We start from the raw sequence: 22,208 nt of genomic DNA, 5'->3' as shown, positions 1-22,208 counted from the left end.
AAAAAGCACAAAGAGACTCAAATGGCCGGGTAGGAAGCAGAACTATAATTTTCAGTTTCTCGGCAGGTGTTTCCAGGTTGATATAAATAAGTCAGTCTGTAGTAGGCATACACTTTCACGTTTGCATGATTTTACCCTTATATGTTTGACTATTATTAAAAATAGTATGGTCATCTACAAAGGCTATTCACTGCAGGGGGGCGGACTTAAATTATTGTGGAGCGTTCTATAAAATGGATTTCTAACCAGATCCACTATCTAAGATGGGCTGAAGGTGGCTTTAAAGTCTGTCTTTTACTAAGTTCTCAGGCCACAGTGCAGAGGTAACTCTGGGTGGTAGAGGTACCACTTGGGTGGTAGACGCGGACCTGCTAACTCATATTTACCTGTTGAAGCCCAACTTCACGTTGGAACCACACTCTTATCTGTCTCTGTCCCTGGGTCCCTAGCCACTTTCTTACTGCAATTTGCAATTACAACCAGCAGAAACTAGGGTACTGTGGCTGCCAAAGTGCTTAGTTCTTAAAAACTATGGGCTAGCCTCTTGAGATGTGCACACCACGCTGAGAAACTGTGAACTCAGAGTGGTACAAAGAGATAATAAAGTGACTTGAAAAGACAAGTAAAGACCCACAATGCAGGTTTATGAAAAGTGAACCCATGAGAACAACTGGCACCCTTCCCTGGCTTTCTAGCTTGCCTTCCTTGCTAGCTTCGGGTTTGTGACATAGCCTTGCTTCCTTTGCATGCACACACACACACACACACACACACACACACACACAGCCCATTTCTTTGCTTGGCTTCTGTTTAAATCTCTCTAGCGGACTTTATTGAAGCCAGGGTCTAGAAAACAATACCTTGGTTGACATGTGGATATTGGCTCCTTTTTCCAGAAGCAAAGTGACCATATCTGTGTGCCCCTCTTGTGAGGCCAGATGCAGCGGAGTGACCCCTTGCTTCGTCACAGTGTTAGTCTCAGCTCCATAGCTCAGCAGTGTGGAAGCTATCTGCATCTGGTTCTTCTTGGCAGCAATGTGTAAAGGAGTGTAACCATTCTACAACAGAAACAAAAAGATGGATGTGACACACACAGTACACATACACACATCACACACACATCATACACACAGAGAGAGAACACTTAGTCAATACTCAAATGTTCATCTGCAATGGAAATAATAAAGCATAACCAGCCAGAAAAGATAAATGTAAGCTTTTTAATTCAAACTCTTACTACTTATGACATTTCCATCTAACCATACCCATTTTTTTAACCAAAGACAAAATAGTCCCCCATTATACTCTAGAATAGATACAGACATAAAAACATCAAACCTGAAAGTCTCTTCATTATTACATTCTCTCCCAAACAAGAAAGTGTGGCAGATACCTCTTCTACGCAGCAATTCTTAAATACCTGAAGGTGGATTTCATCTCTAGCTAACGAATTCTCTAGAGTGTTCTCTCTTCTAGGCTAAGAATCCCATTCCTTCGATTCTTCCTCACCCTTTGGTCTCCCTGAAAGACGACCTGCTCTGAGCTTACTATAATCTGCCCATAATGCTCCCAAACACGCCATTTCACACCACTGAATTCTATATATTAGATACTACTCTAACCACACAGAATCAAATTGAGTAACTTCTATGGTATTGCTACAATGCTTGTATTCTAACTGGAGTGTTCTTTCCCATTGAGCAAATGCTGTTGCAGTCCCAGAATAACCCAGGCTCTGACAGGTAAAGAAACACAAAGGCTGATAAGATTTGTGTTGTTAGGACCCTGATGTGACCTTACTCTTTTCCAATCATTATCAATATTTTAAAAATGTGATCCTAAAATATGCTTTTTTAAATGAGTGACTAAAAGATGTGACATCGTGTATAATTTCAACATAAATACATATTCATAAACAGCACAAACTAAAATAGTCTGTTGATAGGTAACCAGGCTTGGCAGGAACTGTGTTTGATTACAGCTGAATGATATACACCAAGAAGGGGTTGGTAGTCTAGAGGCCCACTTAAAAGGATCCACAATGCAGCTGACCCAGATGCACATTGAAAAGGCAAAGAAACAAGAGACTCTTTATAGGGGCAGAGTGAGAAGTTTGGTGCTAGAAAGAACGGGGATATGAAAGTTCTGTTTTATAGGCAAGAAGGAAAAAAACCTATATTGCCTTTGTCAGGTTACATTTCTCAGTATCTAAAGCACTGACTACTAGGAAGAAGATTCATCTCCACAAGCTCCTATGCACTCTCAATTGATAAATTCCAGCGCTAAAAATTGCAAAAAGAAAAAAAAAGGTTTTTAGACAAAGCAATTGCTAGAAACAGAAAAAATAGGAAAAACGTTATCAAAAATTATAACTATTTTATTGCAGTTATTTGAAAGCAAGGTCCATGTATACTCAGATTATAGCTCCATGGCAGCTAGGGCTGTGGTCCTCACCTTGGCAGTGGCGTGAGGGGAAGCACCCTTCTCCAGCAGCAGCAGCGCCACCTTCTGGTTGTCATAATGAGCAGCAACATGGAGCGGGGTAAGGCCATTCTGTAAGGGTGGTGTTTAAATCTCAGCATTAATACATTAGCATTAGCTGCTCTGAAGCTACCAGGATGCATGGACGGTGCTATCAATTAATTACATGTTAATTAATTAATGTGGTCAATGGAAAGAAAAACATAACATGATAATTTTCATATTAGAAACACAACTAAAATGGAAAATTTTGTGCTGAAAATTAGCAAAGGGCAGCTTTCTGGTCATGACAAACAAAAGTTAAATTTCTGTGTACGTCACAAGGATTCTTCTTGGCATAGAGGAGCCGTGGGCTCCTTAGGATAAGAATACACATTAGAGACACTGCAAGAAAAAAAAGCTTCTAAATTGTAGTGTCCAACAACAGTCGGGCCATATATGTGTGTATTTGCTGTACTGTTGCCTGGAGCATTCATCATCGTTTTTGATGACTGTGGTGGCACACGCCTTTAATCCCAGCACTCGGGAGGCAGAAGCAGGCGGATCTCTGTGAGTTCGAGGCCAGCCTGGTCTACAAGAGCTTCAAAGCTACAGAAAAACCCTGTCTCAAAAAAACAAACAAACAAACAAACAACAAAGTCAACAGAGTCGCATGATTAAAACATACTATGGAAACTGTTTACCTTTCCTGCCGAGTCTGCGGCTGCGCGGCGCTGCAAGAGAAGTTTTGCCACATCCAGGCTTCCATACTTGGCTGCTACATGCAGGGGAGTGAAACCCTTCTATAGTGTGACAAAAAATATATATATACAAGAAAATTAGTTTTTTGGGTTTTTTTTACTTCAAGTCTTTACAAAATTTTTTGTTAACCCATTAAGCAAACACTATTGATTCTCCATTTGTAAAAAATGATAGCATGATATCTGTTACATGAATAAGCAAAAGGGTTAGGAGTGACATTTAAGAGAAACTGGTAGAAGCTCTGTAAGGCTTGATGGGGTGAACAACAACAAATGTATTTGAAGTCCTGGGGACTGTGACTTGCCGTTAACAGATCTGAGATTCATAATATCCTCTGGTGTTAGTATACTGTTCTGATTTATGAATGAAAAACAAAATACCCAAAAGCCCGCCTTTCCTCTTGCCTCTAACGTGAACACAATCAAGTAAAAAGCTGCCTTTGATTTCTTTCTTTAATATTTTTTATTAAAAAATATTTCTTTAAATTTTAGAATATTTAGGAAGCTTGGGTTAAAAATAATTATTTGACTCAACTGACTCTTTTTTTTGCAAAACTGGCTAGATTATCTACATAATAAAAATATTCTATTAAAAATATCTTTTTAACACTCTGACATTTCTCCCCTTTCCCAGAAGACCATGCTGTCCAAAAGACCAATTTATCTACTCAAATCTATCGTCCTGGTGTTCCATTGGCTGACCAATACCAGATACTTAACCACACTGAAGCTTCAACAATGTGCTTTTAAAGGATGCCTGTCCAAGTCTGGACCAATAACCAGGGAGCTTGCATGGGACCAACCTAGGCCCTCTACATATATGTGACAGTTGTATAGCTTGGTCTACTTATGGGACTCCTAGCAGTAACAGTACAAACTGTCCCTAATGCTTTGTCTGACTTTGGGCAACCTATTTCTCCTACTGGGTTGCTTTGCCAAGCCTGAATACAAGGGGTGGGGTAGTTTAGTCATACCAAAACTTGGTAAATCGTGCTTTGTTGATACCCATGAGAGGCCTGCCCCTTTCTGAACAGAAACAAAGGAGAGTGGATTAGGCAGGAGGGCAAAGGAGAGGTGGAAGGGGGGAATGGGGAAAGAAGAGGGAGGGGAATCAGCAGTTGGATTGTAAAATAAATGAATAAATTTTATTAATAATAAAAAGATGCCTATCCTATACATTTATATGCACATTGTCCTGTGAGCCTAACCAACAGCCATACTTCAGTGAGGAGCACGCTATAAATAGAGCCCCAGTCCTGAAACCTCCAGGTGGCACAGATCCTGAGCTGTGGTGTCTATGCATCCTCCAGGGCAGACACTTTAGTCACATGCTTTTCTGGAACAGTAGTGGGAGCTGGAGAAGTCTAACCCTGACCAGCAAATAAAATAAATAAAATAAATAAAATAAATGCAGCAAATACTTCTGCACTTCTGCCCTGAGCACTATTTAAGTCCCTGTACTGGCTGACTCTGTGTGTCAAGTTGACACAAGCTTAGTCATCAGGGAGGAAGGAGTCACAGTTGAGGAAACGCCTCCATACGATCCAGCTGTAAGGCATTTTCTCAATTAGTGATCAATGGGGGAGGGTCCAGCCCACAGTGGGGCCATCTCTGGGCTGGTGGTCCTGGCTTATATAAGAGAGCAAGTCATGAGGAACAAGCCAGTAAGTGGAACTCCTCCGTGGCCTCTGCATTATCTCCTACCTCTAGGATCCTTCCCTGTTTGTGTTCCTGTCCTGACTTCCTTTAAAAATGAACAGCAGTATAGACGTGTACTCCAAAGAAACTCTTTTATCCCCAGTTTACTTTTTGGTCATGGCGTTTTTTCAAAGCAAAAGACCCTAACTAAGTCCCCATCAAAACCACTGTTCAATGATTCAAATAGTCCTCTCCCAAGAACCAATACTGCCCTTTCATCGTGGCATAAGGCAAATTATTTTAATTAAGATAATGTTTTTCTTTCTATTAAAAAAGAAAGGAGGAAAAAAGGATCTTAATAGTTCTTGGAAGAGAGTGGATCTTCTGGCCTTTTCCCTGTGTGGGACAGATGTGGGAATTACCTCTTCCTCTATCATCCATCCACAGAAACTCGACTGCTGCCAAGGCTCTGCTCCACGCACCCTGTGCACATGAGGGTTGGATGGCGCTAGCCTGGGGTGAAGCTGATTTCTCTGCCACAGCCTCACAGGGAGGAAGAAAAGGAAGCTCCTTGTCCTTACAACTCAGCTGGAGCTGTGCCGACCCCTTTGTACAGCTGGAAACCCTTACCAGACAAGACTGCATAGTGGTGTCACTACACAATGATGGGTAAAGGTAGGGGGCATCTCTCGAGCCACAGGACCACTTCTTCCCATGTGAATCTCAGCAGCGCGTCCTCTCCCTCTGGTATTTATGAACACTTTGATGGCTTTAATGATGATGAGTCACCAACATCCAGCCGACCTTGGTCACTAAACTCTTCTGTTTAACAATCGCTTCTATTTTATTACCCTACTGTACTATGGCATTGGTTATTCTTTCAATCCTAAAAAACCCTTGAAAGACAAGAGACTATTTTCCACTCTTCTACCTTTACACATGTTAATTCTATACCCTCATCAACTGAGATGACTGCCGTGTTTCATGGGTTACCATTATCTATTGGACATTTGTTGCTTAGTCTTTAAGTTCTGATTTTTTTCTTTTTGAAGATTTTTTTTAACATTTGTTCACCTTTTCAGGTGTCATAATTTGAAGTTTTATCAATGTGTTATGTCAGAACATTTTTAAAGATATATTATTCTTATTCTATGTATCAGAGTGCACAGCTGAATGTATGACTGTGCACCCCATGGCACTTCAGAGGGCAGTAGAAGGCGTCAAATTCCCTGGAACTGGAGTTTCAGGTGGCTGTACATTTCTTTGTGAGTGGCAGATCCTCTGTAAGAGCAGCAGGTGCCCTTAACTACAAAGCTATCTCTCCAGCCCCATTTCTGAACATTTTTGACAGTCGTGTTCCAGTAGGCTTGTACTAATGGTATCTACTGGGCAGTTCTCACTTCTGAGGGCTCAGAGGCTACCCCACTATTGCAGTCCACACTTAATCCCTTCCTTCTAGTCAGGCACAGTATTTACTCCATTTATTAAGTAATGCCATTTTAATTCGTCTGAACTGCTACTGCATGTGTGGAAAGCATTTTGCCCTGGGACAAGCTCATGTATTCTAGGATTCTATGTGCCTTGTTTTTCTGTTCGTCTGCCCTACCGCCATCTAATTTGCTCCAGGTATGTGGGCATGTTCATGCCTTATTGTAACTCATCTCCATGTAGTGAATTCCTAGCGAATAAATCCAAGAGAAGGAAAAGCAGCCCTGTATCACCATGGAGCCTTGCACACAGGCTAGGATATTATAGTCTTTGTTTGGGGTTAGTACCTGTGCTGATGTGCTCATGAGATGATGTGCAAACCGGTTCTGTCTAGACACTGAAGATAACTTGGACAAGAGTGAAGGCAGGAAAGGCTGCTGTGGTGATTTGGATAAGGGACCCCATTGGCTCAGGCATCTGAACACTTGGTCCCCAGTTGGTCACACTCTTTGGGGCAGTTATGGGACCTTGAGTAGGTACAGCCGTGCTAGAGGAAGTATATCACTGGGGATAGCTTCTGAATGTTTACAGCCTGGCCTTACTTCCCATTTTTTCTCCACTTCCTAGTGTGCTGATAAAATGTGACCACCCAGGTTCCTTCTCTGGCTACCCGCTGCCATGTCATCCCTGTCATTATAAACATCGACCTTCTGGAACCACAAGCCAAAATAAACTCTCTCTTATATAAGCTGCTTTTGGTCATGGTATTTTATCTTAGCAACAAAAAAGTAACTGATACAGTCGGGTACTACAAAGGAAATGAGAAACAAATGAGAGGTGATGGGACTAATACTGGGAAAGGCGGGGCAAAGCAAAAGGAGCTGTCCCTGGGCTCTGTTACCCAGCAGAGAACAGTGCTAATCTAATTCAGTGCTTTCTACTTCATCACTGATGCCATTTCAACATATTAGGGACCCGCCTTTTCCCCCTAGATAATATATCTATACCCTTTTTACTATAAAAAAAGAGTAACCTTTGCTTTGTGGTAAAGAAGTTATAATAATTACATTTCTGGATGCTTATACCAAAGGCATATACTTCAACTAGAAGGCGGGAATATGAGACTTTTTTTTGAAAATGTTACATAAAATTTTGCAATCCCTTCTCATCATTTAGATCATCATCTAAACAATTTGAGGAAGACGCAAGTCAGAGGCCTGACAGAGATTTTTCCCCTCCTAGAAACTTCTGCAGTTGAGCACGGCCTTGACTTGGAACGTGTACTCTCCTAGCTGCCCCCTCACCTTGGTCGCTAAGGAGTGTGCTGCTCCGGCTTCCAGCAGGACAGAGGCCACGTCTACCTGTCCTTCCCGAGCAGAGATGTGCAGGGGTGTGTACCCATTCGTAGTGGCTGCATCTGGATGAGCCATATGTTGTAGAAGTAGCTGGACAATTTCTGTCTTCCCCAGTCGGGAGGCAATATGTAAAGGCGTCTGTTCCTCCTACAACTCAAGGCAAGAGATCAGTTAGCGTCTGGCAAGCCCAGTCTTACTAGGAAGGTGCGCCTCTCAAATACTTGGTGAAACCTTCTTCACATCTCTAGACTCTCTACTCAGAAACAAAAATTGTTACTATCCTGTCATGGCTTCATTTGTATTTGTTGTAGAGTGTGATCAATTTGGTTACAAAATCTCCCTTAAGTTTTTTTTTTTTAAATTATATGTTTGTTTGTTTATGTGTGTGAGTGTACATGTATGAAAGTGCAGGCATGCATGTGCAGTTCTCGTGGAAGTCAGAAGAGACATCAGAGCCCCTGGAACTGGAATTACAGACAGTTGTGAACCCCATGTGAGTGTGGAAGCTAAATACCAGTCTTCTGAGAGAACAGTGGGTACTCTTAACCACTAAGCCCTCCCTTAGATTTTTAAATAGGTTATACTTCCATAAACTTGGTCATTGCTTGATGAACACCCAAAGAGCATCTCTTAACTACTTAAGTCTCCAACCCTATCTTATGCTTACTTGTATGTGAACTCATGATTTTGAAGGAGAAAGAAATCCAGTCCAGAACTCCTAAGATCTAGGTTCTCCTCCAAGAGCCTTCACTGAGAGGCAGGATTTATTCTGGGAACCGAACCAAGAGAGAAGACCCAAGGAAGCTGGGAAATGCTAGTCCTACTTCTCTCCTGAGCCAAGGACACAAATGCTGGTCATTTTGTTCTAGGAGAACTGCGAATAAAGACGGCATTGTGGTATGATTTAAAGAGAGGCTGTTCCAGGAAGCCCTGCAGATGGGCCTGCACTACACATCTACGACTTCAAAGATGAAATGGAACGCTGGCAAAATGAAAATGGAGGGAACTCTCTGCCAAGTGGTTTTTTTTTGTTGTTGTTGTTCTAAAAGCCGAGAGGATGGAGCTGAGTAGAAGGGATAGAAAGAACATACCCAGCAAGGCGCATAAGATCACCTGACTCGAACGTGTAGTCACAGATAATGTTCTCAGGGTTTAAGAACTAGGGAAAGCCACTGTCTCTTATAAAAGTAAAATGGAGCATACTGTTAGGAATGCAAAGGGGTGTATCTTTATAATCTTCCCCAGGGTAAGTCACCTTAAAAGCAAGGAAGGAAAAGCTGGGGGAGCTGCCAGGGATAAAAATGAATGGAAAAAAAATAGATCCATCCAAATAAATATAATATTTTAACATTATTTTTTTAAAAAGATACATAGGAAGAGATGAAATAAAATCACACAGACTTTAAAGAAGGAAGAAATTAACAAGTAATAGCAACACAATTATTTTACAGACCGAATTCAAGTTCTATAAAAATCTGCAGCTTATGAATTTCTCTTATGCATGTTGCATATATGACTTGCCATAGTAAGCACCAAAAGGAAGCATAAAATGTACTATTTGCTAATTTTTCCAGTTAAAAAGAATGAGAATGTAACTGGGTCTCAAAAGAGATACAGTAAGATGGCCAAGAAGAAAACAACCCGGGACAAAGTGAGCAGGAATAAGCAGAGGAATAAATGGAGAAGAAGCATTAAGTCGGGACCCTGAGATGAGCCCCAGCGACCGTCTGCAGCGAGGGCCTCCTGTAGATTTCTGTCAGGAGAGCCCTGTGGAGGGGGGTGCAGAGACTGACACATTCATGTGTAGCTTTGAAAACTATTTTTTAAGAGTATTGATTTTATTTTACGTGTATGGGGAAATTGTGGATTTTAGAGAGTAGGGAGAGGTCGGCGGATGGTGACCTTTGGAGCCCTCTCTACAAGTGACAGTCTCTAACTGGCAGTAGTTACTGGATTAGCGATATTGGTTAATGAACTAGTAGCTACTGAGTAAATGATTTACTGAGAATCCCTAGCCCTCAGACCCCAGAGTGGGAAGGACTTGTCTGTTCACTTTTTTATTGGTTTGCTTAAATAAAAGTTAATCATGCTTTATCTACTTTAAAAATGTTTTTGGTATATTTCTATCTGAAAGTGAAAAAGGAAATAACATAATTTTGTCATTATGAAAACCCTTCAATGTTTAAGCAGGCATATAAAGTCTTTTCAGGCTTGGGCATTTATTTCTTTGATGAACTGCAAAACTTGTATCTGCTACCTCAGGATAAAGTTAACTGAAATCAAGACACAGAATTGGGAAAGCACAGAGGACTCATGAGAACGGCAAAATTACAAAGGAGTTCTGGTCCCCTGACCCTTTCCAAGAAGGACTTTTCATGAAACATAAGGGACTGGGCCACAGCCCAGACAGGAAGCAGGTGGTCTCTGCTTCACTATGGAAGTCTACTATTTATTTTGTTCCTAGGCAACCACAATTAGGAAGACTTGCTGAACCCAAACTTTTTACAAAAAGATAGAAAGAACAGCAGTTGGGCCAAGGTTTAAAATTTTGATGAGATTCCTGCTATTAATGTTCCCCTGAACCACGTCTGCTATCAGCGGAGCAAAATTTTAGGAGTAGAGTTTCAACTTAGCTTTAGCCTTAGGATCCTGCCATTGCTCAAACCTAAAAGCAAAGGCCAGGCCTACAACTGTGCCAACAGAACACATCTCTAAACAAAAGGGATTCCAGAGGGCAGACCTTGGTAGGCTTCTGACTTAAATACACGAAGGACAAAGGACAAAGAGGGACTTCCAGAGAGGACAGGCCAAGGTCAAAACATTGGCTCACCAAGACACGAATGTATAGTGACCGCAAATCTGTCTAGAAAAATATGCCTCGTGACCTGGCCCGATGAGAATGGAATACCTGTATTTCTGGTTTTTGGGGGTGGCAGTGCTGGGCAATAACTTGCTAGTCTATGTGGCTCCTCTAGCAATGAGCTCCACCTTCAGCCCCAACTTAGCACTTTAAAAATTAAATATTATTGTGATTACATGCATTTTCTTTTGTTACATATTGGAAGTGGGAAAAACATGACTAAACCCCTGTTTATATGATGATGACATATTACTTTTAAAAATTCAAGAGACAAAACTACATACCAAGAGTTCTTGAGCATAAGCCCAATGTAATAAATGAGCATAATTTTAAAATATTTCCTTTTCTGAAATGGATGAGTACCAGAGAAGTATTTATTTATTTATCAGGTAAATAAAGGAATTTATATAAACGTGACTAGGACATAGAACAGGTGACAGCCTGCTTCCTTCATGTCCAGTACCTGCCCACCCTCTTCTGAGAGCTGTTCTTCCTCCTTTGGAGAAAGCAGACATCTCCTAGTCTTGTGGCTCTAGAAGGGACGTCAATCATCACTTTCTCCTCCCTAATAGGCTGCATCATGGACAGGGCCCATGGTTGATCTCAGGCTCAAGATAGAATATGACTAAAAACTACCTATTTTTTGGGGTGGGTGGGGCAGAAAGGGAGCTAGACAACTTCTAGATTTACACTGTAAAATGAGAGCCTAAGATACATAACTCTGTTGGCTTCCTTCAGCAAGCCACGTCCCAGTCAGGGGCCTTTATTGGTGAGGGATTATTGTCTCCTGGCAGAACCAGCTAGGAGAAAATAATCAGGGATATGGGAGGTGTTTTATTTACTCTAATTCTGTGACCACAGTTCATCCATGAAATCTTGAAGTATAGGACCCTAAACCACCCTTCAACACCAGCTGCACTGCACAGAAAATAACTTGTGTGAAAATGTTTTATGAATTATATAGCATCAAACAGATGTTAATGAAATCACAAAGCCCCAGAAAAACATTAAAGGATTTGGTCAAACAAAAGCCAAAACTCCTGGCCCAAATGTACCTGAAAACATGGCAAGAAAGGGTAATTCTGGTTCAGAATTACTATAACTATCACAGGTATATGTTCCAAGATGGAGGTCATTGGCACTGCCTGGATCCTTGTTAGAAATGCAGAATAGTGTCCCAGCCTGCGATGAAAAGGGTACTCAGGTGTTGTGACTGCTCTGTAAGGAATGTACCTTGCTGATAACAGAGGACTATCAAGATGAAGGATTTCAAGTGCATTTAGGCATTATGGAATATTGGTTTAAGATGTGTTACACTTGTTTATGCTGTGGGATACTTGTTTACTGATACAAAGATGTATGCCACATCTTTTATGCCACATTTGTTCAACTCTAAACAGCTGTGTTTCTTTGCCTGTCTAAAACACCTTATTGGTCTAATGAAAAGCTGAACCGTCAATAGGTAGGCAGGAGAGAGAAACAGGTGGGGCTGGAAGGCAGAGAGAACTAGCAGGAGGAGAAATTCAGGCTCAAAAGAAGAACATGAGGATGGAAGAGCAGAAAAAGGAGAAGGAGAGGAGGACGCCAGGGGTCAGTCACCCAGCCACACAACCTAACACGGAGTGAAAAGGAAAGAAAGATATATAGAATAAAAAAAAAATTAAAAAGCCCAGAGGCAAAATGTAGTTTAAGGCAAAGTGAATAATTTAAATTGTTAGAAAAACTGGCAAAAAATCAGCTAAGACCGGGCATTCATAAGTATAAGTCTCTATGAATTTATTTGGGTGCTGGGTGGCAGGCCCCCAAAGAGTTAAAATAAGCAAACAAACAAAAAGCAAAACAAAAAGGCCTTACATTTGACATTCTAACATGAGGCTCAAATTTTCACAGGGCCTGTGAAAACTTTTTTTTAAAAAAAGGACATGGCTCGGTCCCTTTAAGACGTTCTGCCACGCAGCACAGCATTTAAACAGCCCTTTTCAAACTAAGTAGAAACAAAAAACAAAACAAAAAAAAAAAAAAAAAAAAACTAAATAAAAATACCTGCCACAGTGTAGGGCACTGGCATTCCGGATCTATGGGGTTGAATGTAGTTCTTGGTCACCTACCTCTGACAGGACCTGTGAGCTTTAGGCTTTGCCGAGAAGTGGGCAGAGCCAGTCACTAAAGCCACTAAAGTCACTAAAGTCACTAAAGGAGTGGAGATCCTAGCCATACCACATACCAGTCACTTTAAAGTCTCATGCAGTCAAAAAAAAGTTAAAAGATATGCAGTAAAGCAGATCCAGATGGAAATAAGCGTGAAACAGTCTAGAGTGTGTTTAAAATACACATAGGCTTAAGAGAGAAAAGAGAGTGTAAACAGATAAAGAAAAAAAGCTTTAAAATGATAAAGTAAATACATATATATATTTATAAAGTATATATAAAATGATAAAGTAAATACATATTTATAAATATATAAATAAAATAGCTTTAAATATATATTTAATAAACATATATTTAATAAAATATATAAAGAAAAATAGCTTTAAAATGATAAAGTAAAATATATATAAAGAATAAGCCATGTAGAGATGGAAAATACACATGGAGACTGGACCCTACACAGTATTATGTTGATTTCGAATTTTTTAATTGATGATAAACAAATGACAGCTGCTAAGAGACATGGGATTGTGATTGAGACTGCTAAATTGATCAATTTAGATACTTTAGCGCTATCTTAACTTTAAAAAAGAATTTTAAAAACATTGTCAAATGGTCAACAAAAATGCTTTGGGGAAGGGATTTTTGCATTTGTTTCCACAGAAAAGGAGAGACTGTGGGTTTCTTCAGAATTAATATGGATTAGGTATGATTGGTGAGATTTCCTGAATCTTGACAGGTGATGCATGTCAGCAAAGGTTATAGCTGATCTTTCCAGGACTTGGCCATTATCTCAATTTTCTCTGTAATCACTAAAGATGTTTTCTCCCTAGGCAACAAGAAGCAGTCTGGGAAACTCAATGCCCACATTCCCAAGAGAAAGAGTGAGTGGCTGTTGGCTACCTGATGAGTTATGGATGTCTGTTATCATTTGGGGGGATACAGGAATACAGGATAAAAGGACTACCATTAATATCAGATATTTTGCATTGGCATGGATTTTGATATATTGATTCAAATTTTAAGTTGTTTTTGTTATACAGTATATATGTCTCTATTCCTGTTTGGGGTCTTGTGCTTATGTAGATTATTTTAAAATGCAATGTATGATTAAGAAAAGAGTAGTTAATCATAATAATCAACCTTTAGTCACACTAGGTATGTTTTTAAGGTTAAGTGGGTATATTTTAGACAGATTATTTTCAAACACTTCAAAGACCTACAGAATATGACATGTAAGATGTTTAATAACCTAAGGTTTTTCATGTCAATGAAAAATCTGATCCTGGCAGCATCAATTTGCTTCATAAAAGGATAATGGATATCAAAGAAACTCCATATGGAGTTTGCTTTCAATACAGCAAGGCTAGCCATTAGGGTAAGAAACTGTTATTTCCTTGACTGCTAACAGTATGCTGTACAGACTAGACAAGCAGGACACAGAAAAAAGACTGTTGAACTTTTCCAAGACAAGGCAGGACAGTCCATTGAGATTCCTGCTACACAGAAAAATCTACCAGACATTCTTCAGGACACAAAGAAAAGCAACTGAAGAACTTTTCCAAAACAAAGCAGGATAGTCCTTCAAATTTCCTGCTTCACTGAAAAGTCTGCCAGAAGATATTCTACCCAGTAAGTGGAAGATGGATGCCACAACATTGCAGAGGAACTTTGGGTGACTGTCCAGACAGTCAGATGTCTCTGTTGTTAGGTAATATTATATCATTCTGGGATCTTAGATGGAGTTAAAAACTCAATAGTTAGAGTTATAGTTTTCCTTAATTATGATCAAAGTAAATTAGTTACAAAACTTTGGGATACTAAGAAAAGACAGATAATGGACTATTTTCTCAGAATTTAGCTGAAATTTGTATTTTGCTAAATACAAATGGACTGAATATTGTAAATGTAATTCTTACTTGATAGCTGTTTTGTTGTATATAGTTTTACTACCTTAAAGTTGAAACCTTTCATTTCTATTTGGACAATATGAAAAAATAGAAAATATAGTAGGGAAAGGAAGCATAACTGCATTTAGGAAAGAAAGATGCAACACAAAGGGAGGGAATTAAATTTTTTAAAAAGAAGCAAAAAACAACTATGAGGAAGTTAGAACTGACTGAAAATGGACAAATGTGATCAGGTGATCTCCAGTGACTATTATTCTGGGAAAATTAATATGCATAATATTCAAATATATAAACACCAAAGTAGACAGAAAAGTAGACATTTAAAAATAGGGAAAATAAAACAGGGAAAGGAAAGCATTATAAGTTTGAAACCATTTTGTTTTTAGGTAACTTGGAAAGAGTCAGTATGCAAATCTGATTAATTCTGGTAGTAAGAAATGATGTTTAGTATGTATAGTGCTATATAATACAGACAAGACTATAAAATCACAGAATGGTAAATGTGAAAGTGATTTTTCAAGATTAAAGACTGATAAAGTCAATTCTATACTTCTTGCATGCCAAATGTAGCAAATAAAGCTATACCCCATTCAAATGTTCCCATAACTTCAATGTATTTTCATTGTAGGCACTTACATAGTATTTCTTTTTTTCTAAAGTATTATTGATCTAATGTTCTCAATTTAATACCCTATGGTAGCTCCTATTGACAGTTAACTTGAGAGACTGAGAAACACCTACAAGATTGGTTGTGAACACTTCTGAACATTTGTGGAGGTATGTCCAGAGATGATTAACTAAAGGATGGGGAGTAAATCTTCCCTAATTGTGAGCATCACCATCCAATAGACTGGGTTCCCTGGATAAAGTGCACTAGCAAAAGCATGCACATGTATCCTCTTTGCTTCTCAGTCACTATGAAGTGTATAGCTTTGCTTTGCTGTGCTATTTAGCTTCACATCAAGTCCAGAAATATGGATCCATCCAATCATAGTCTGAGAACCCTGGTCCACTTAGCCCAAAAAATGCTTTCCTTCCTTTAAGTTATTTTCTCAAGTATTTATCACAGTAATGAGAAGTTACACTGTGGAAACTCAAAATTAAAGAATTAAAAAAGACACCCTATCTTACTAAGGGGGGTCACATGCTGTAATAGAAGAATGATGGTGAGCTAGCACCTACCCTGGCTCTGGCATCCACAAGAGCACCATTCCTCAAGAGACATCGGACCACTTCCACCTGCCCAGCCCGGGCTGCCATGTGAAGTGCTGTTTCACCACGCTGCCAGGAAACAAAGATTGACCAATCATAAATAAACCCATTGCTCTCGATAGCAAAGAATAAAGATGTCCTTTTTGGTGAAATTCAGCAAGACATCCAAGTGTATAAATGATCTATGAGGAGGCATAATTATTTGGTTTAGAAAAACATAGGATTGCATCATCTCTATCTTTAGAAGGATCAACGTTTATAAATGATTTCCATCGAAGACAAGCGAATGAACTTACCCAAACATCCAGAATGCCCTATGGCTTAACTTCAGCACCAGTCTTGTGTAACTTATTGGGGTTAGGTGAAGGTGTGTTCTTTCATCCTACAAACCTAAAATCTGTCATGTATCCCATTCAATGAGAAACTCCAGATGTCAAAGGTCAAGTCAACACATTGCAAAAATAAATCACATCACTTATATTATACATAAATAATTTCCTCTCAAATTGCAAACCTTCCTTCTGAACAAAATCTTATGTCTGATTTGTCTTTTTGTTATGAAATTAGACCACAACTACTCATAAGAGAAAACTAAGTTTTCCAGGAGGTACCCTGCTTATTTTAATGGTTGTATTTGATTATAAATGGTGATACAGAAGGTTACCAAGAGGTAAGGGAAGCAGCTGTTAACAGTTTCATTTGCTTCATGGGCATCCTCGGCTGTCTAAGCCATACCAAGGTCTGACATACTCCTCAGGAGAAGATGAAGAAAGTGGTTAGAGACAAGGGATTATTCTCATAGGGGAACCTGTTATCATGGAAGGGGGAAGAGATTTTGTCACTCAAATAATCTCATAGTTAGACTACGATATTAGAATAAGACAGGTTGACTCAGCACAACTGTTGTAGAGGGTAAGCCAACAATAAATAACCAAGCAGAGGAACACATCCCACAGGAACTAAATTGACTTCAAACTTGCCTATGTTGGGATGGGATGTTTCTGAAAACTTCCTATGAGCAACATCCTCTGATTCTTTGCACAAAATACTCTTAAATTTAAAAGATATAATGTGAAATTAGGGGGGTTCATTGCTCATGGCCCCCTTTTCACATCATGATGTCCTTTGTTTTGGGAGGTATGAGAAACTTGTGTCGAGTGATGTGATTAGAAAACATTGACCTAGAAGTTGACATGAAAATTCTCTTTTCACCGACAGTTAACTCGTCTTCTGTGGGCCTTATTTTCTGGTGCAAATTTTGACTTTTAAAGCAAATGTATATGAAATTTATTTTATAAAATGGCATTAGTCAAGTTTGTCTTTAATTGTTCAGATATAGAGTGAGAGCTTTCTTCTTTGGCAACCATGGCATTATCCTTTTTTCTTCTGTAATCCACACATATTATAATTATATAACTTTTATCTTTATCTTATAATTAGAGACTTTTATAATTACAAAAAAGAAAAACCCAAAATTTCATTTTTAGGTCTGATGAAGATTTGCTATTTCAGTAATTTTATGGAAATAAAGGCAAGATGATTCTTTTTAGAAATTAAGTCAAAGATGCCCGTAGGAGTTCATTGAATTTACATGCTTATTTTTAAGCTACACTTATTATTATGTTTTCAAAATATAAAAATATTTCTAATGCTAGTCTTAGTATTTTTTAAAAAAACCCTTTATTTTTATACCTATATTAAGTCATCCTCTGGCTTCTACACATTTGAAGTGATGAAATATATATATATTTGATGAAATATATATATATGCATGACGTAAAGCCTGACCTTCCTAGTCCAGGAGCAGTTGACTACGTACTCACAATGGCTCACCCTACTTCATAAGGATTGTCTCCTTTAAGTCTCATTTAAGGACTCTGGAGTAACTGACATTTACTATAAACTGGTGATTACCTCTTTATATTTAAATTCCTAACGTTTGTGCCGAAGGATAAGGAAAATAAACTCGACAAATATTGCATATTGCCTTACTTGGGACCTTCTCCTTCCTGATCGTTAAGGATAGTCTGATATCCTATTTAAACAACTTAACTTTAGAGATTTGTAAATAATAATAATAATAATAATAATAATAATAATAATAATAATAAAATGATATAAAGTGGGAAATTAAGCATAAATCTTCTAATTGGTTTTAAGGGGATAGAAATTCTTAGTGACCCATGTTGTACTCTCCAGAGCCCCCAAGTGCTTGCTGCTCTATTCTCACAGCTGTCAGTGAATATGTTAGGGAGTTTTATAGAGCACAGGTTACCAGTTAAAGTTCACATACAAATTTTATGGGAAGGGAATTTGTCAGGAAAAAAATATGTCTGCAAATGTCTGAGTTCTTGGTGCATCTGAGACTTGGTGTGAATTTTTCAGGCAAAACAAAACTGGCAGGAGAATGCGCATGTTCACGTCCAAAGCGAGCACCAAGAATCATGCCTCTCTCCCACAACTCTGAAACTGGCTCAGCAGACAACTACATTGACTCCCACTTTGGTTGCATCTAGTTGGAAAGCATCAAAGCACAAAAGACAGAAATGCATTCTGGATGCAACACAATGTCAGCAACACACAGAGGTGCCAAGGGTGAGCGCACTGGGGTCAGGACAGGACTGACACTGTCACAGCAAGCAGGCAGTCTGTGTCCACACAGCTCTGTAATCAAATCGCAAAGTTCTGGGTCCAGTAGCAATGTCTTAATATCTGGAGAACACACAAGTTCACAGGCACCACACTGCTAGAGAAGGTGACATTCTGTCTGATGTAGGGTTGCCAGATTTAGCAAATAAAAAGTTCAAGTGTTCATTTCAATTTCAATTCCAGACAATCGAGTAATTATTTTATCACGTTTCAACAGTTGCATGACATCTACTCACACGCAAAGGAATCCAGTGTTTATCTGGAATGAAAATTGAACAGGGAGTTTTGTATCCTGACCAGCAACTCCACACTTTCTCCTATCGGAAGGATATAGTTTTTAAAAACAAAATGAAAAAACAAACAAACAAACAAAAAAACCATCCAGGGATCCTGTAGAGAAGGGGGTGGGGGTTGACTGGTGTGTCCCAAGTGTTTGTTTGGAGGGGGCAGAAGAGAGACAATATAAGGAACAAACAGACGAAACCAGTGAAGAAATTTAGGACAACTGTCTTGTGGGAGTTAAAGATTCACACAGTCATTGCCAAATCCAAGATTCTTGCAAAAACTGAAGGTTGGGAACACTGGAAATCTGAGGGCAGGCTTACTCTCCGTGTTCCTGAGGATACCACACGACAGTACAGTGATCAACAAACCATTCAGAATTGGTCACTTAAATGGTTGGTTGTGGATTATCTTGTGAAGAATTTTCAAAACTGTCTACTAAAAGAAACTTCAGCTGGGCAGTGGTGGAGCACACCTTTAATCCCTGCACTCAGGTGGCAGAAGCAGGCAGATTCCTGAGTTCAAGGCCAGAGTGGTCTACAGAGTAAGTTCCAGGACAGCCAGGGCAACACAGAGAAACCCTGTCTTGGAAAACCAAAGAAGAAAGAAAAAAAAGAAATTTCATCCAAGCTCTCTGCTTAATATACTTGCAGACATCACTGCAGTGATATGATGATATATTTTAACGTATCACTATTGCTTCTGCGATTCCTGTAGGTACTGAAATGCAGGTAAGAAAAGTGGAAAAATATAGGGGAAAAAAGAATAAAAACAAAATAGCAAAAGTGGGTCGGCACACAGGTGTGCTTTTCTTGATAGTTACTGCGCTGTGTGCAAGACTGTTCAGGTTCAATTTTTTTAAAAAAAGAAAATAAAATGAAATAAAAATTTAAAAATGACAGGAAATGACAAATCCATGTAATGTAATTATAAAAAGGGAGAATTTGCTATTGAGTAAAATAATTCCCACTACTGATCTGTCTCTGTAAGCTTTTGATAGCGTTTTCGAAAACAAAAGATTAATATGGAGCAAAAAGACGAATTCTGTTCTTTTTCTGTGTGTGTGTATGTGTGTGTGCATGTATGCATGCGCGTGCGTGTGTGTGTGTGTGTGTGTGTGTGTGTGTGCGCACGCCAGGGATTCAGATGAGTTCTTCAATTGCTCTCCACCTATTTTTTTGAGACAGAGTCTCCCAGCAAACTCGAAGCCCATCAATTGCTAGACTATCATAAGCCTCAGGAGTCCTCCTACCTGTCTCCATAGTGAGCTCTGGGTCTGCAGAAACACACAGGACTTTTATATGGAGTGACATGAATGGAACTTAGACTCTCATACTTACACGGCAAGCACTTAATGACTGAGCCATCTCTCTGGCCCCATGAACTTTTTAAGCATTCAATAACTATTAAGCTCAAGTTGGCACATTAGGAAATGACTCCGGTACTTGGGGAATTAAATTGCCACGTAATGTTATATTAGGGCCAATAAGTTACGATTAAGGAAACATAAATATAGAGCTGCAATTCTTTAATGGTTTTATGTTCTCACTCTTGAGTAATATAAAGAGTATATCAAATGAATTGGGTTCTCTCATGGACTCTGTCCCAGCACCAGAGCCTTCAAAAACTGCATCAAGTACAGAGAAATGAGAACGTGGGAAGAGTGCAGTAAGAGAGAACCCTGGCATTCTGTGTCACAGCACACACGGGGAGAGCCAGCCCCAAATGAGCCCATGCTGCAACCAACAGCTGCAAGTAGGTTAACTTTAGCAGTGACTGCTGATGTTCGTGTGGGGAGAATTATTCGGTTGCATGTGCTTTTTAAACACTGAATCCTCCTGCAGTCCTGGGAGTGTCTATTATCTGAATAAAAACACACAGTGGGTTCTCCTTCCTTGGGGAAATTCTGTATCAGGTTAATTGCACTGAAAAAGTGACCAGAGATAGTTTGAAGGGTGATTCAAGACAGCAAGAGAAATGCACATATCCAACTTTAGGCCGGACAGGATGCTGGGACACCCCGTATTTAGTTTCAAGAAAAAAAGGTGCCCAGAAACTAGCATTCACTTCACAATATTGTTGATACCTATTTCAGGTGTGAGAAACCTTCACTGCACATAGGAATAAGACGGAAGCTAAAACTCACTAGGAAATGGCGACTGTCGTGTAGAATAGAGGATACTCTGATATGAAGAGCAATTATCCTCCCTGGAGCCTCTGTCTGATTAGTCTTTGCCAAGACTGATTCTGGAGCTTCCCTAACGGAAATTACCTGGAATACAATGCATTCAAGCAAGCTCGGGTGAACCCTGAAGACTATTATGCAAGGCATCCTTCATTCTTTTTCAGAGGTGTGTGTTTGTTTGAAGCACACTGCCAAGGCTGCCTCAGACTCACAAGACTCCTGCCTCAGCTTCCTGAGAGCCAGAGACCGCAGATGTGTGTTCAACCACACTCAGTCTCAGGGGAGTTTTAAAAACACATTCTGTTTTCCTATATGCATTAGGTGAATGTTTCCTTCATCTGCACCAGGAAGCCTAAGCCATGTCAATACCCAGCTTCCGTTTATTTTCTGACACCTGGGTTCTGCATTTCGGAAAGTTCCAAATGTTAGGTTACAAGAATGTTGTTTCAGAGGCCCTTCTCTGAGCTCTGACGACACACACACAGGCCCACACACACCCACTCTGAATGCCTCGTCCTTTCTCCCTGTGGTTATTCCGACCCAAGCCATACTCACAATGTTAGTGACATCTGGAGAGGCTCCGTTCTGCAGCAGAAGGAGGACAATGTTCAAGTGGCCCATGAAGGCAGCCACATGTATTGGTGTGAGGCCAGACTGCGAAACAAAGCAACAGTAGCTTTACTCCTCTGCACGGTGGGCTTTGGGGGGGCTTCTTCAGGTAATTAAGACGAGTGAAGAGGACAGAGGATGGGTGAGAGGAAGAGGAAGGTGTAAGAGAAGGAATGTTTGGTGAGAAGCCGGAACGCTTTTCTACCTCTGTTATAGCTTGGATTGAAGCCCCATATTTCACCAGCAGTTCCATGACTTTGATGCGGTTTTTCTTGCAGGCAATGTGCAGTGGAGTAAAACCATTCTGTGCAAAAGACAATCGAGTTAGTTGAAAACATGCAGAAACAATTCTCACGCCACTCCATGCTGGCACAGCACAGGCAATAATGTTGGCTCGTCACATAATGTCTCCGTCTCTTCGAACCGTATTGAAGTGGAAATTTGGGAAGAGAAGTGGCGGTGTTGGGGGGGGGGGGGGGAACTGAATTTTGCTTCTGTCATTCTGAATGCAGACAGTGGAGACAGACAAAAGCAGAGGAAAGTATGTGGGCTCTCTTTTCATAGGAGAAAAAAATAGAGGGAAAATATGCTTTAGGTGGCCTAAGGTGTTTTAGGCTGTCTGGACTGGTCAGGTGAGGGAGAAAAGATGGAGGGAGTAGAAGAATATTTCAAAAAGTGGAGGTCCAGTTTCTCAGGGCATAAGAATTGTTC

At 39.8% G+C, this 22,208-nt stretch overlaps 1 protein-coding gene across 6 annotated transcripts in view; it reads right to left on the bottom strand.

Annotated features, from left to right (window-relative positions):
• Positions 1 to 22,208, bottom strand: part of Ank2 (ankyrin 2) — a 562,994-nt gene that overhangs the window by 88,082 nt on the left and 452,704 nt on the right. For all 6 annotated transcript variants that reach the window (XM_087897600.1, XM_087897602.1, XM_087897603.1 and 3 more), the window contains 7 exons: positions 21,703 to 21,801; positions 21,444 to 21,542; positions 15,743 to 15,841; positions 7,592 to 7,789; positions 3,165 to 3,263; positions 2,455 to 2,553; positions 861 to 1,058 (listed from right to left, as the gene is read on the bottom strand). In XM_087897600.1, the coding sequence (XP_087753726.1) occupies positions 861 to 1,058; positions 2,455 to 2,553; positions 3,165 to 3,263; positions 7,592 to 7,789; positions 15,743 to 15,841; positions 21,444 to 21,542; positions 21,703 to 21,801 (891 nt within the window). The remainder of the gene's footprint in view (positions 1 to 860; positions 1,059 to 2,454; positions 2,554 to 3,164; positions 3,264 to 7,591; positions 7,790 to 15,742; positions 15,842 to 21,443; positions 21,543 to 21,702; positions 21,802 to 22,208) is intronic.

Source organism: Myodes glareolus, chromosome 17 (assembly GCF_982192425.1).
Source record: "Myodes glareolus chromosome 17, mMyoGla1.1, whole genome shotgun sequence".
In the NCBI taxonomy this organism is placed as follows: Eukaryota; Metazoa; Chordata; class Mammalia; order Rodentia; family Cricetidae; genus Myodes; species Myodes glareolus.
The sequence above is the reverse complement of the archived record's forward strand: the minus strand, read 5'-3'. Positions and strand labels throughout refer to the sequence as shown.